Source organism: Moschus berezovskii, chromosome 15, assembly GCF_049115385.1.
Source record: "Moschus berezovskii isolate FMDL1 chromosome 15, NW_MosBer_1.0, whole genome shotgun sequence".
Classification (NCBI taxonomy): domain Eukaryota; kingdom Metazoa; phylum Chordata; class Mammalia; order Artiodactyla; family Moschidae; genus Moschus; species Moschus berezovskii.
In genome coordinates this window covers 44,042,617-44,056,287 of record NC_142474.1, presented here as the reverse complement: position 1 = coordinate 44,056,287, position 13,671 = coordinate 44,042,617, and the positions used below count along the sequence as shown (strand labels likewise).

Here is a 13,671-nt window from a genome sequence, read left to right as displayed (position 1 = left end):
ACTTGCAAGTAAGTGCTGGAGAGTGACACCAGCAATTATTTTACACTCATAAATGTAGCTGGAAGGTTGAATTACATGCTATATTGCATTTTATAACCAGTGATAAGTGAGTTGTTTATGCAAACCAGCCGTCATCAGTGCAGAATACTTAAAAAAAAAAAAATACGGTTGCTAACCCAGATTCATACTGTGGCATAAAATCGGGGAAAAGCAGGAAGCAGAAGTAACGAGTGCGTGTGGATGCTTTGATTCTTCATGAATCGAGGTGGGTGAGAAGGAGAAAACCAATCCACCAAGGTTCCCCTGCAGCAGCCTGGAACGCAGGGTTTCCGGCCGAGGGTCGCCGGTTGCCGGGGAAGCTCCGAGTCCCGTGCGGCCGAGGACGATGAGCCACGCGGGCCACTGCTCCGGGCCGTCCGCGCACTAGACCCGCCCCTTGGCGGCCCCGCCGCACCCGGCCGGCACCTCCTTCCTGGTCTCCTCATGGTGCGGCGGCGCCATGACATCATTTCCGGTCGCCGGGCGCACGTGGGCGGAAGCGCCGGTGCCCGCCGCGGCTCGTCTCTCTGGTTACCGCGCGTTCGCTGGCCGGGCCGCCGCCCGCAGCTGTGCCGCCGCCATGGGAGTCCCGGCCTTCTTCCGCTGGCTCAGCCGCAAGTACCCGTCGATCATTGTCAACTGCGTGGAAGAGAAGGTGAGGGGACGCCAGGCGGCCGCCACGCCGACGCCTAGAGCACCCCCACCCCGGCGCGCGTGCAGGCCGCGGTCCTTGGGGGGCCCGCCGCCCGCCCGCGGGGCCCGCGCCCACTGCCTCCCCGGTCGCCGCGGGCCAACGCGCGCCGGGGGCACGGGCGCTCGCACTCGGGGCCCCGGAGCGGCTCGGGCGGCGCAAGGGCCGCCCCTGCGCTGCCCGCGGGTTCCCGGGCGGCAGACCCCGCCCACGGCTTTGTCTCCTCCTGGGGCGGCCGGCCTGAAAGGCTTTCGGCTCGGGGAGAGGCTGTCCGTCGCTGTCGTGTCAGGGGTCGCACGGGGAGAGCAGCGCCTCGGGAAGGTCTCGGACAGCACTCAGGTCCCCGAAGGGGCCCCTCCCTCGTTTCTTGACTGCTGGACCAAGCCTGCCTTTGACATTTTCAGGGTTCCTGGGCGCTCTCGATCGGTGCTACGCCTCTTTGCTGTTGGTTTCTTGGCGTTTCGTGTTGGTCGTTTCCAGGTTTCTCCGTCCGGTTTCGATTTGGTACCCGTACTTTCAGTTTCCAGATCGGGGAGGTTCAGGGACACACGATGCCCTGTTTTTAAACAAAGTGCCCAGCCGACACTGGGAACTTTCTGCTTAGGCTAGTGAGGGATTTTGGGGGGAAAGAGGGGGGGAAAGGTTGTTTGTTTAGTTTTTGTTTGTTTTGGACAGGTAGATGGGTCTCCAGGCTTCATTCAGTGTGAGATCTTGATCTTGCTTAGTTCCTGTCCGAGGAGAAACCGAAACTGATGGTTCTGATGAAATTTCCAGTACTGCCTGTGTTTTTCTCAAAGAGAAACTGTGAAAACAATGCTCATGTCCTTTGCGTTTAAAACTTTTATTAACTTTATGTCTTACCTCCTTTCTGCTCTGCAGGGATAACTGCTTTAAACTTATTTTTGGTTCTATCTCTGAGTGTCATGGTTATGTTTGATGTATTACTTTTGGATGTATCTGTTGAGTTGTAGCTGTGTTAGGAGTAGTCACTTGTACAGGCCTCCGCCCCCCACCCCACCCCCTAATCAGTGCCTTTATTCTACTGATAAACTACAGCGTTAAGTAATATTTATTATTATTATTTTTCGTCTCCTATACATTCAGAGTACCCCTTGACTCTTCACATGCTGAGGTTAGGTATTAACTTTTCTACCCCTGCTGTCCTTACTCCTCATCCCAAACTTGACAGGTGTGCTTTTTGCCTTGTCTGCATCCAGGATTAAATTGTCAGGACTTTGGCTATACAAGTTTGTTTTAAAAGCTGAAAAATCAAGTAGTAGTGGTGATTACTGTCACTATGTAGATCTAGGTTGTGTACTAGGATTCTGTTTCTTTTTGCTACGTTTGTCTTTTTCTCTGTTGCCTGTTTTCCACTGTACATGGTTCCCTATCCAGACTCGTATATCAGATTTTCTATCAAGTCCTCTTTCTAATTGAAGACTGCTTGAAGTCTGTATTTCTGCTGCTGTGGCACCTGGTTATGTAGCCTTGCTGGAAAGCTGCTGCTTCATATTTTTAAAATTTTCTGCAGTTGGAAGTACTGGTTTTTAATCATCTTTCTTGGGTTTTGTTCTTACTTGAGTTCTTAAGAAGTGCTGTTGTAGTATGTGAGTTTTCTAAGTCCATTCTTCCCTTGTAATCATGAGTAATCATTAGCTAGGCAGAGGTAGAGTTTGAAAATTGCTTTCCCTCAGAATTTGGAAAGCATTGTTCTTTTGATTTTTGTAATTCAAAATTGTTGATGAAAAGTTGAATGTTAATGCACTTTATTTATTTGGCTAACACTTATGCAGTATTTAGTAGATACTAGGCATTTCACGGAGAAGGCAATGGCACCCCTCTCCAGTACTCTTGCCTGGAAAATCCCATGGACGGAGGAGCCTAGTAGGCTGCGGTCCATGGGGTTGCGAAGAGTGAGACACGACTGAGCGACTTCACTTTCACTTTTCACTTTCATGCATTGGAGAAAGAAATGGCAATCCACTCCAGTATTCTTGCCTGGAGAATCCCAGGGATGGGGGAGCCTAGTGGGCTGCTGTTTATGGGGTCGCACAGAGTCGGACACGACTGAAACGACTTAACAGCAGCAGCAGGCATTTCACAGATGAGTTTATTAAATCCCCATAACAAAACCATGTAAATATTTCTTCTCCTCCCCTTGGTTCTTATTACAGATGAGAAAACTGAAGCGCAGGGGGCTTAAGTAATGTACTCATGGTCATGTGGTTAATGCATGTCAGAGCCTGTGTCAAAACCAGGAAGCCCATGCTCTTAATTTCTATGTTCTTTTGCTTTCATTCTTATGTAGTTGATCTATTTTTCTTTCTGAATTTTAAAAAGAGCTTTATCCTTGATAATATAAGCTTGTGTGACTATGTACTTAGTTACAGATTTTTTTTTTTTTAATTTTGATTCCTTTTCATCAGTGCTTGGCTGACTGAGTCTGGAGGCTTGTGTTCTGTAGTTATGGGGAATGCTTTTTTATTTTTTTCCTGTTTTCCTTTTACTTTGTCCTCTGAACTCTGAATACTGGTTCTCCTAGTTGATTTATTTTTCTTTTCTCTCTCCTCCCCCGAGGCATAATTGACCTAGAACAAACTGCACTTTTTTAAAGTGTACAATTTAATGCATTTTAACATGTGTCTATCCATGGACTCATCACCACAATCAAGGTAATGAACATCACCTCTGAGACATTCCTTCTGCCTCTTTTTTGTTCCCCCAGCCCCTCCCTACTGCCCTTCTTTGGTCAACCACTGATTCACTTATCGATGTTTTCATTTTCTAAAATTTTATATAAATGGAATTATACAATAGGTACTTTTTTAAAAAACCTGACTCAGTTAACTTGGTTACTTTCATTCAGAATAATTATTTTGAAAGTCTTCCATGTTGCTACTTGTATCAATAGTTTTTTATTTTGGGATGGTATTCTTTGTTGTGCATATATTACATTTTGATTTTCATTCATTGGATTGGTTTTCATTCACCCGATTGGTGAACATTTGGATTATTTCCAGTTTGTGGCTTTTAAGAAAAACTGTGAACATTGGTATACAAATCTTTGTGTGGACATAATGCTTTCATTTCTTTAGAGAAGTGGTTGCATTGTATGTTGGTGTTTGATTATTTAAAAAGAAAAAACTAGCCAGACTGTTTTCTAAAGAGTCTTCTGTTTTATTGCCAACAGCAGTGTATGAGAGGTCTGGTTGTTGCACTTCCTTGTCAGCACTGAGTGTGGTTAGTCTTTCTGGTTCTAGCCATTCTAGTGGAGTGTTATTGCAATGTGAGTTCAATTTGCATTTCTCTGATGACAAATGATGCTGAGCATCTCTCTGGGTGCTTATTTGCCTTCCATATATCTTCTTGAGTTGGGTGTCTGTTAAGATCTCCCCTCCCCCCCTTTTTTTAAGAGCAAGGACTTTTTTTTTTCCTTTTATGAGACTTGAGGAATCTTAGTTCCTCAACCAGGTATTGAACCTAGACATGCAGCAGTGAAAGCAGAGTCCTACCAGGGAAGTCCCCTTTGCCCATTATTAAGTTGGATGGTTTGTCTTACTGAATTAGAGAGTTTTTTACATATTGATTTTTTTTTTGGTAAATATTTTCTTTTAATCTGTGATTTCCTTTTTCATGCAAAAAAGGGCAAAAGTTTTTAATTTTAGTAAAGCCCGCTTTCTTTTTTCTCTATGTTACTGCTTTTTGTGTTGTGTTTAAGAAATCTTTGTCAAAGCCAAGGTCACTGAGATTTTTCTCATGTTTTCTTAGAGTTTTTAAAATTATACTGTTATGAAATTATACTTCATGCTTTGCTTTCTCTTTTTTTTTTTTTTTTAAATGGTGAATCACATTGATTTTTAAATGTTAACATGAATCTGGCATTTCAGGTAAATAAACCCCACCTGGTCCTGGTGTAGTATTTTTTATATGCGTGGGAGTCAATTTGCCAAATTACTGCTATTCATTTCTAGAAATTTTTCATCATTCCAAATAGAAACTCTGTACTCACCTAAACAACAATTCTCTGCTTCCCCTGCCACCTACTTTCTGTCTTATGAATTTGCCTATTCTAAGAACTAATGTAAGTGGAATCATGTATTTGTTATTTCGTGTCTGGTGTATTTCACTTTTTCATTTCGCATAATGTTTTTAGGATTCTTCCTTGTTTGGCATGTATCAATTTCTTTTTTTTTTTTCTTCCAGGATTTTGGAAACCTTTAAATGCCATGTTTATAAGCAAACTGGAGTTTCTTGTATTTCACAACCCCATTCCTACAGTCTATGCTCTGGTCATTTCTATATGAGAGCTGACATAGGGCAGAGTGCTGTCTTGTTTGACATCAGTTGGAAGTGTGTGTGTCAGTGGACTCAGATTTTTCCATTCTGCTTGTGTTTGTGAATGACCTGGAGGCTGCAACAGTATTGATTTGGGGTATAACAAAATTTTAATGAGCAGATGAGTTCGCAAATTTGGAATTTGTGAATAAAGAAGACCAGTTGTATGTGCGCCACATAAGGTGGTTGTGTGGATTGAGTCAGTAAATCCAAGTTAACAGCTTCAAATAGTGCCTTGTACTGATTGATAAGTTAATTTATCTATCCAAGTAAAAGTGGAGATATTTTTGTGTCTAGTTCTTAGTAGCGTTGCATCGTATAGAATTGTGCTGTTGGCCTGTAGTGAAATCTAGGTTTCCCACCTTGCTTTTTTCTTTCTTGGTCAGACTTGTCAATTTTGTTGATCTTGTAAAACAACTGACTTTTGGTTTCATAAATTATTTATTTGCTTGTGGCTGCACTGGGTCTTGATGCTGCGTGAGGGCTTTGTCGAGTTGTGGTGTGTGGGCTTCTCGTTGTAGTGGCTTCTGCTGTTGCAGAGCTTGGGCTCTTGGCACATGGGCTTCAGTAGTTGCAGCACAAGGGCTCAGACTTGCAGCTCACAGGTTCTAGAGCAGAGGCTCAGTAGTTGTGGCGCACAGGCTTAGTTGCTCTGTGGCACGTGGGATCTTCCAGGATAAGGGCTCGAACTCGGGTCCCCTGCATTGGCAGGTGAGTTATCCACTGTGCCATCAGGGAAGTCTAATTTCATAGATTTTTTTTAGAAAATTGTCCTTTTTACTCTCTGTGCCATTTTCTCTCATATTTGTTTTCTTCCTTTTGCTTGCTTTGGATTTATTTTGCTTTTTCAGTGTCAAGTTGGAAGGTTAGTTAATTGACTTGAGGTCTTTCTTAATACAAACATTTACAGCTATAAATTTTCCTCTGAACACTGCTTTTGGGGCTTTACGATGTTAGTTTTCATATGTCGTATCTTGTTTTTCATTCATCTGATTTCCCTTCTGATTTCTTCTTCATTGGTTATTCCTGAGTGTGTTGTTAAATTTCCTATGTTTACAAATTTGCCAACTTTTCTCCAGTTACTGAGCTTGAATTTTATTTACTATGTTGTGGTTGAAGAACATACTTTGTATTACTTTCATGCTTGTAAATTTATTGAGGCTTGTTTCATGGCCCAGCAGTTGGTCTATCCCAGAGAATGTTGTACACCCAGTCGAGAATGTATATAGTCTCTTGAGTCGAGTGTTCCACAGAAGTCTGTTATAGACTGATGCAGTGACACCTGCAAGGCTTCGCCTCTGAGATTAATGTCTGGTATCTGTTCTAACCCTAGCTGGAGGGCGGCTCCTCCCAGCTGTCTTAAACCCCACTTCTCTCCTGCAGACTAGCCAGTCTGTGGTCTAAGCTGTATCTTCATTAGGTCCCTGATTCTTTTCTTGGTTCCTTTTCGCCACAACTTACACAGTTCTTGAGAATGCCCTTGGGTGTGAATTTCTCCACGTTCTGTCACAAATGAAGTGAGTTCTGAATTTTCAAAGGTTTTCTTGACTAGATTGCTCTTTGCCTCCAGACTGTTTCCAAAGGCTTTAAATTTAAATGCTTTTGTCTTTTTCAAAAGATTCTCACTAGTTCAGCTGGAGAGCAGGTGAGCAGAAGTCCTCATGCCATCATGCTGGCAGCCCAACTCACCAGTATGCTCTCTGGGCAAGTGAAGATCAGGTTCACACATCAGCATACTATGTGTCCCCTGTAGTTCTGGCTGTGGTCCTTGACGCACGTTACAGGTGTTCATTAAGTTCATGCTGAATCTAGTGAAATTGCAATTAATCAGGCTGACATATGGCTTAGGGTACCAGCTCTGAATTCAGATGACTGAGTTCAGTCCTGGTCTCTGAACTTGACAGAAGTATGACTTTGGAAAGCTACTTAACCCCTCTGAGCATTTGTGTTCTCATTAGTAAGTGAGATGCTTTGTACCTCACAGGGTTGTTGTGAGGAGAGAGGGAAATAATCCACGCGTAAAAGCCCTGAGAGCAGTGCCTGTCCCATTTTAAGTATTCTGTAAACGTTGGTGGTAATTAGTAATCTTTGTTGACTGACACCATATAAAAATGGAGAGCTGACATGCAACGTGAAAAAATACTAATCACTAAAAATATGAAGTTTTTCTATTTGGCAGCTATGTCAAAATTTATGGCCTGAATTTTTAACCAGAATACTGTAATTTAAAATTTTAAGTAGCCTTGTGACGCTTTTTTCCCAGAATATCACCTGTGTTTTGTATTTCTTTTCTGAAGTTCTCAGCTGCTTTAAGGGAAACCTAAAACCAAGTTCTACAATATGTTATCTGTCAAGAATCCACCTGCAATGCAGGAAACCCCTGTTTGATTCCTGGGATGGGGAGATCCGCTGGAGAAGGTATAGGCTACTCACTCCAGTATTCTTGGGCTTCCCTTGGTGCTAAGCTGGTAAAGAATCTGCCTGTAATGCAGGAGACCTGGGTTGGAGCCCTAGGTTGGGAAGATCCCCTGGAGAAGGGATAGGCTACCCACTTCAGTATTCTTGGGCTTCTCTTGTGGCTCAGCTGGTAAAGAATCTGCCTGCTATGTGGGAAACCTGGGTTCTATTCCTGGTTTGGGAAGATCACCCGGAGAAAGGAACAGCTACTCACTCCAGTATTCTGGCCTGGAGAATTCCATGGACTGTATAGCCCACGGGGCCGCAAAGAGTTGAACATGACTGAGCCACTTTCACTTCACTTTCATTAAATGGAAGGAGCTCTCATTGCAGCAGAACCTCAGGCATGGGTCCTGATTTTTTTGTGCGTCTGCTTGTGCTGCATGCTTAGTTGCTCAGTCGTGTCCGACTCTTTGTGATGCTTTGGACTGTAGCCCACCAGTCTCCTTGGTGCATGGGATTCTCCAGACCAAAAACAAGTGGGTTGCCATGCCCTCCTCTAGGGCATCTTCCCAACCCAGAGATCAAACCCCCGTCTCCTGTGTCTCCTGCGTTGCACGTGGGTTCTTTATGCTGCTGTGAAATATGTTACACAAAAAATGCGTTTGCTTAAATATTACTGATAGTTGGGGTTTCTGCCTTACATGTGAAGAGCCAGAGAGTTGTATACGGTTGACTAGAACAGCAGGTTGGTGTGGAGTTTATTTTAGGGGTTTTGCATTAAAACCTGTGGAGTGTATTTTTATACAGAGTCACTATTTGTGTGTGGACCATCTTTACTTTTTCACACACCTTCTTTTTAAAGAAGGTATCCATATACCTTCTTTATCAGCCTGTGTAGAAACAGGCTAATCTCTCAGCTACTTGTCTGGGATGCAGATAGCTCTTCCTCCCCTCGTGCTGTGGAGAAGTGGGCTTCCTGTGGGGTAGGACTGCCCTACAGCCAGCCTTCCATCAGCCAGGTTGCTGACTGCCCTTCCTCCGCAGGCACCCATGTCTTTTGGGAATAACTGTCTCACGGTGCCTGGCCCTCATGGGGCCTGAGATGGTGGGCGGAGGGGAGAGTGCTCGGTCTGACCAGCTGGCCTGTCCCTGCTGCTGCTGCTTCTGGATCCCCCAGAGGCTCTTACGTGAGCCTTCAGATTCTCCCATATCTGCATGTTTGAGGCACGCCCTCTGATCAGATCTCCTAGTTTTCCACATTTCGGGCGTCCCCTGTGATTTTCCAGCCACCGACTGTTCTTCTCTCGGTTTTCCAGCACAGCTCTGAAGTTGTGGTGGGATGTTTTTAGTCTTCTACGTGGCCCAGGGATGGAAAGGGAAGGCTGCGATATGTGCTCCGTTTATTACTGGAAACCCCCAAAGATAATGAAAAGCTATTTGAGATGAATTGGTTTTCGTGTTCAGAGTAGCTCTCCTTGTAGCTAGTCTTTGATTAAGAATCTCTCGAATCCAGCAGCAGATACACTCACATTGTATTTAATGGCCAGGCTCTTGAAGAGTGAGTTCCTTTGTTGAGAATCTTCTCCTGAAGAAAGAAACTCTAGGTTTATGTAATTAATGTGTTGAAGATATCCTTAGAACTCCCAAGAGGAAAATGTGTGTCTTTCTTGTTGGGAATGCCTGGCGTTCTTTTCTCAAAATCAGGACCCGCCTACACCTTCTTCCCTAGGCTCTGCTTTCTAGGCAGGGGAAGTGGAAACTCGTCAGCTACACTCAGCATTTGTTGAATAGCTGCAATATAGCAAGCCAGCGGTCTACTGTTTTTGTAAATAAAACTTTACTGGAACACACCTATACTCACTCATGTCCATACTGTTTAGGGGTGCTTTAACTTTATAAAGGCAGAAATGAGTTGTTGCAACTGAGGTCATAGGTCAACGAGTCAAAAATACTATACTGTCTGACTTTTTAGGAAGCATAAAGAAAGTGGGTCTGGATTCTCCTGAGTGAGGTGTCTGCTTGGTTCAGGAGGAAGGGAAGTTTGGACCTTGAGTGTAGAGAAAGTGGAGTGGCACAGCCTCCTGCCTTTATAGAGCTTGTTTTTGTTTGGGAGTCATCAGACGATCTCTGATAGACCTCTAAAATTGACTTGTTTTCCTTCCAGTTCACTGCTTCTGATCAAACCCCTCTTTCCTGATTCACAGGGTGTCTGCACAGAACTCTGATAGCCTCTTTCTTTGACACCCACTTCTGATTAGGAATGCCAATTGAAGCCCAATCTCATTCCTTTCCTCTCTCTCGAGGATCACCACTGCCCTGAGATTGGTGTTCATCCTTCATCCTCTCTTCTCTGTGGTTTCACTGCATACCTGTTCATCCCTGAACAATGCCTAGCACTGTTTTGTTGGTTTATAATTTTCTGTAAATGGTATACAGCATGTGTTTTTCTTCACCTGTTTTTTTGGTTGAAGATATTTGTGACCAAATATCAAGTAACAAATAAATGTTACTTTTGTCTGACATTCCAGTATATGGTTGTACCACAGTTTCATCAGTCCTTTCTGTGGGCCCTGTTTATTTTTTCTCATTAAGTTGACCTTTTGTCTTTATATCTTTTTAAAATAGCTTTATTGAGATTGTACCATATAATTCACCCATTAAAATGATACGGTTCAGTGTGTTTTAGTATGAGAACAGTTTCTTCATTTCCAAAAGAAATGTTGTAACCATTTTCAGTCACTTCCTATCTCCTCCCCTCCTCCTCTCCTGCCCACTGCAGATTGAAGCTAATCTGTTTCTTTCTAAAGATTTGTCTGTTCTGAATCTTGTAAATAGGATCTTGTGTGGTCTTTTGTGACTGGCTTTTATTTAGCAGAATGTTTTTGAGGTTCATCCATGAGGTAGCGTGTATATTGGAGAAGGCAATGCACCCCACTCCAGTCTTCTTGCATGGAAAATCCCATGGACAGAGGAGCCTGGTGGGCTGCAGTGCATGGGGTTGCTAAGAGTAGGATAGGACTGAGTGACTTCACTTTCATGCATTGGAGAAGGAAATGACAACCCACTCTGGTGTTCTTGCCGGGAGAATCCTGGGCACGGGGGAGCCTGGTGGGCTGCTGTCTATGGGGTCACGCAGAGTTGGACACAGCAATAGCATGTATATGATGGGTTTTTAAATTCACAATTTTTTAAAATGATACTTTGCATGTGTTATTTTTAAAGTGCCTCTACTATTAGTAAGAATAAAAACCTAGCTCTTATCATTTGCTAAAGCTCTGGCAGAAAGATAGATAATGCTTTACCACAAAAACACAGTTGAGAGCCTCCAGGAGTGAGTATAGCACAGTCCTTACCTTTTGAAGAACTTGCAGTGTAGTTGGGGGTTAGAAAGACAAACCAAGTAGAAAAATACAGAATAAGAAGAATTGTGAGGACATGGAAGAGGAACAGTTAATTTGTTGGGTGGATGTGTTCAAGGTGTGATAACACAGTGGCATTCGATCTGAGTCTAGACTTTGGAAAATGAATAAGATGTCAGGAAGGAGTGTTGGTCAGGAGGGAGAAGGAGGAACAGAGGCGGTGAGAGATGGAGGGGCATCTTCTGGGAACAGGGGAGGTGGGGTGGCCTGAGCAGTGTTGTGGCAGGACCGAGGGCTGGATCTGATGCATGCACGTGCTGTGGTGGCACTGGAAGACGTAGGTAAGAGAAGATACAGCCGCGTTTGTGCTTAAAATTGACAGCATAGAGGGTGGGCTGGAGAAAAGAGAGCCTGGAAGTGGGGCAGTCCATCCAAAGGCCGATCTTCTGGGTGAGAAGTGGTGCCTGATGCTGGTAGCAGGAGTGAGAAAATGTGGCATGGAGAGGCGTTTTTCAGGTTAAGTTGAAATGGGCGGTAAGGCGGAGTATTCTGGGAAGACTCCCTGGTCTCTCTCTTGCACAGCTGAATGACTTGGGAATTTGGTCACTACCCCCCACATAGTCAAGAGTAACTTGTCGTGCTGGAAGCTTTAAGGAGTAAAAATAGCCTATCTTGTAACTTAAAGATGACTAAAAGTATTTTATTTCCAATTCAGAAATGAAGCACAGGTTCATACTGAGCCTAGGATATGTCAATTTCAGACTTGAACAGTCAAACCAAACTACTATTAATTATCACTTCCTCATAGCCAAAAGAATGCAATGGTGTAAAGATTCCTGTCGATGCCAGTAAGCCTAACCCCAATGATGTGGAGTTTGATAATCTGTATTTGGATATGAATGGAATCATCCACCCCTGTACGCATCCTGAAGACAAGTACGTAACCCATTTTTGTTGCTGATAGCACAAGTCACGGAGGAGTGCTATATGATATTACACTATTTGCTTGTCATTGTAGACCAGCACCAAAAAACGAGGATGAAATGATGGTTGCGATCTTTGAGTACATTGACAGACTCTTCAGTATTGTCAGACCAAGACGGCTTCTCTACATGGCAATAGATGGAGTGGTAAGTGCTGAATGACTTAAATCAGTTCCCCTATGTTTGTTTTTGCTGTGTCCCCAGTGTCTAGAATAAAAGTCATCTAAGTGAAGAATGGTTGACGATAATGAGTTTGAGAAAGAAAGCCTCATCTTTCAGCCTCTCATTCAGCTGTGTTTTGTGAGTGTGCCTGTTTTGTGCCAGAGCCCATGAGGTCCTGGGGGTGTTGGTGGCTGCCCTGGCTTTAAAGGGCTCACCACTGCAGGGGCAGAGGCAGGGATAGACGGGTAAGGTGAGTTACCCAGGGCCTTCCTGAGCATCAGCAGCGCATGCAGGGCATTGGGGCATGGAGCGGGCAGTGCTACATGGCAGTGGGGCAATAAAGAGGAACGGGCCTTTGTCCCATTTATGTATTTATTTTTGAAGAGTTAAGAGTAATGAATGAAATAATTTTGAAAATCGAGAAAACTTTGGGCCAGAGAAGATTAACTTTTGTATTTACTCAAGGAAAGAATCTTAGCTGCCTGAAAACTTAAGCTACAAGTAAAGTATAGTGAAAAAGTAAAGGGAGCAGGAGTATGTCTTTCTTGGAGCAGATTACAGCTCACATTAGCTGTTTCTTGCAGAAGCCCTTTCACTGTAGTACTCCATTGTGTTCTTCTGCTGGGTCAAGGATAAGTTATGTGCACATTTGAATGTTTATAGATATGTACCCATTCTTGTCTGTAACCCTTTTTTGTTGTTGTTGTTAAAAATATAAATGTAGATTGTAGCACTTGAAAGAGTTAGATTAGGTGGTCTCATTTTACAGGAAAGAGAATATGAAATAGCTTACTTTATGCAGACAGGAAGCTTGAGAGTCCCTTCCAAACCCAGTTCAGTAATCGTAAAACCTTACAGTTCAGTTCACTTCATTCACACTTACTCAGTGATTGAAGTTACGTTTGGTTAAAGTGATAGAAGATAAAGTGTTCTCTTTCTACCCGCTGTGCTTTATTATAGAGACAGGATGATAATTATGGTCTTGTGAGTCCCGTTGGGAGACCTTTCTTCCTTTTAGGTGTGGGTTCCGAGAAGGTATTCCTGATCCTGGCTCTGTGGCAACTGCTCCCTCTCTGTGTGCTGAGTCTCTGAGTGAAGTGAGCTTTCCATCTGGGGTGCCTGAAAGTATTGTAGCCCAGTGGAACTGTCCTGGGTCCACCCTTGAGCTGAGCGGCCTTCAGTGCTGTGGCCTCATGGGAGATTGTCCTTTATTGACACGTCACTTGTTCACCTGACTGCACTGCGTTTAAGGGTTTTGGTCCAATTTTAAGTCCTCAGGTTCTGCTCTATGTGGTGAAAGGATTGTTTGGACGTGTTACTTAGCTTTTCCATTTGAGTGTGCTATTTTTATAAGAGTAACTGGTTCAAAATAATGTACAGATATAATTATAAATGTTTGAAATAGTATGTGAATATGAAATACCTATTTCAGGCACCGCGCGCTAAAATGAACCAGCAGCGTTCAAGGAGGTTCCGAGCATCCAAAGAAGGAATGGAAGCAGCGATAGAGAAGCAGCGAGTCAGGGAGGAGATACTGGCGAAAGGTAAAGAGCATGCACCTTGGGCTTAGATGTGTTACGTGAGCTGTGTGGAGGGGGGTGGGGCTGGTGCCTTCTCCTTACAAGTAGGTAGGGTTTTAAGCAGGATCCCAGGATATCCAGGAGAAGTTTACGTTCACTGTTGAGGAAAAGTAGTTAATAGA

At 43.7% G+C, this 13,671-nt stretch overlaps 1 protein-coding gene across 3 annotated transcripts in view; it reads left to right on the top strand.

Moving 5' to 3' along the window:
* Positions 1 to 524: 524 nt before the first annotated feature.
* The window catches only part of XRN2 (5'-3' exoribonuclease 2), a 62,486-nt gene continuing 49,339 nt past the window's right edge, over positions 525 to 13,671 (top strand). Inside the window, exons 1-4 of one of the 3 annotated variants that reach the window (XM_055430801.2) lie at positions 525 to 694; positions 11,633 to 11,760; positions 11,843 to 11,954; positions 13,402 to 13,513. In XM_055430801.2, coding sequence (XP_055286776.1) covers positions 620 to 694; positions 11,633 to 11,760; positions 11,843 to 11,954; positions 13,402 to 13,513 — 427 coding nt within the window. In that variant the 5' untranslated portion in view covers positions 525 to 619. Of the gene's footprint in view, positions 695 to 3,017; positions 3,403 to 9,897; positions 11,166 to 11,632; positions 11,761 to 11,842; positions 11,955 to 13,401; positions 13,514 to 13,671 lie in introns of those variants that run through there. The other 2 variants (XM_055430810.2, XM_055430819.2) reach the window with 2 other exon arrangements.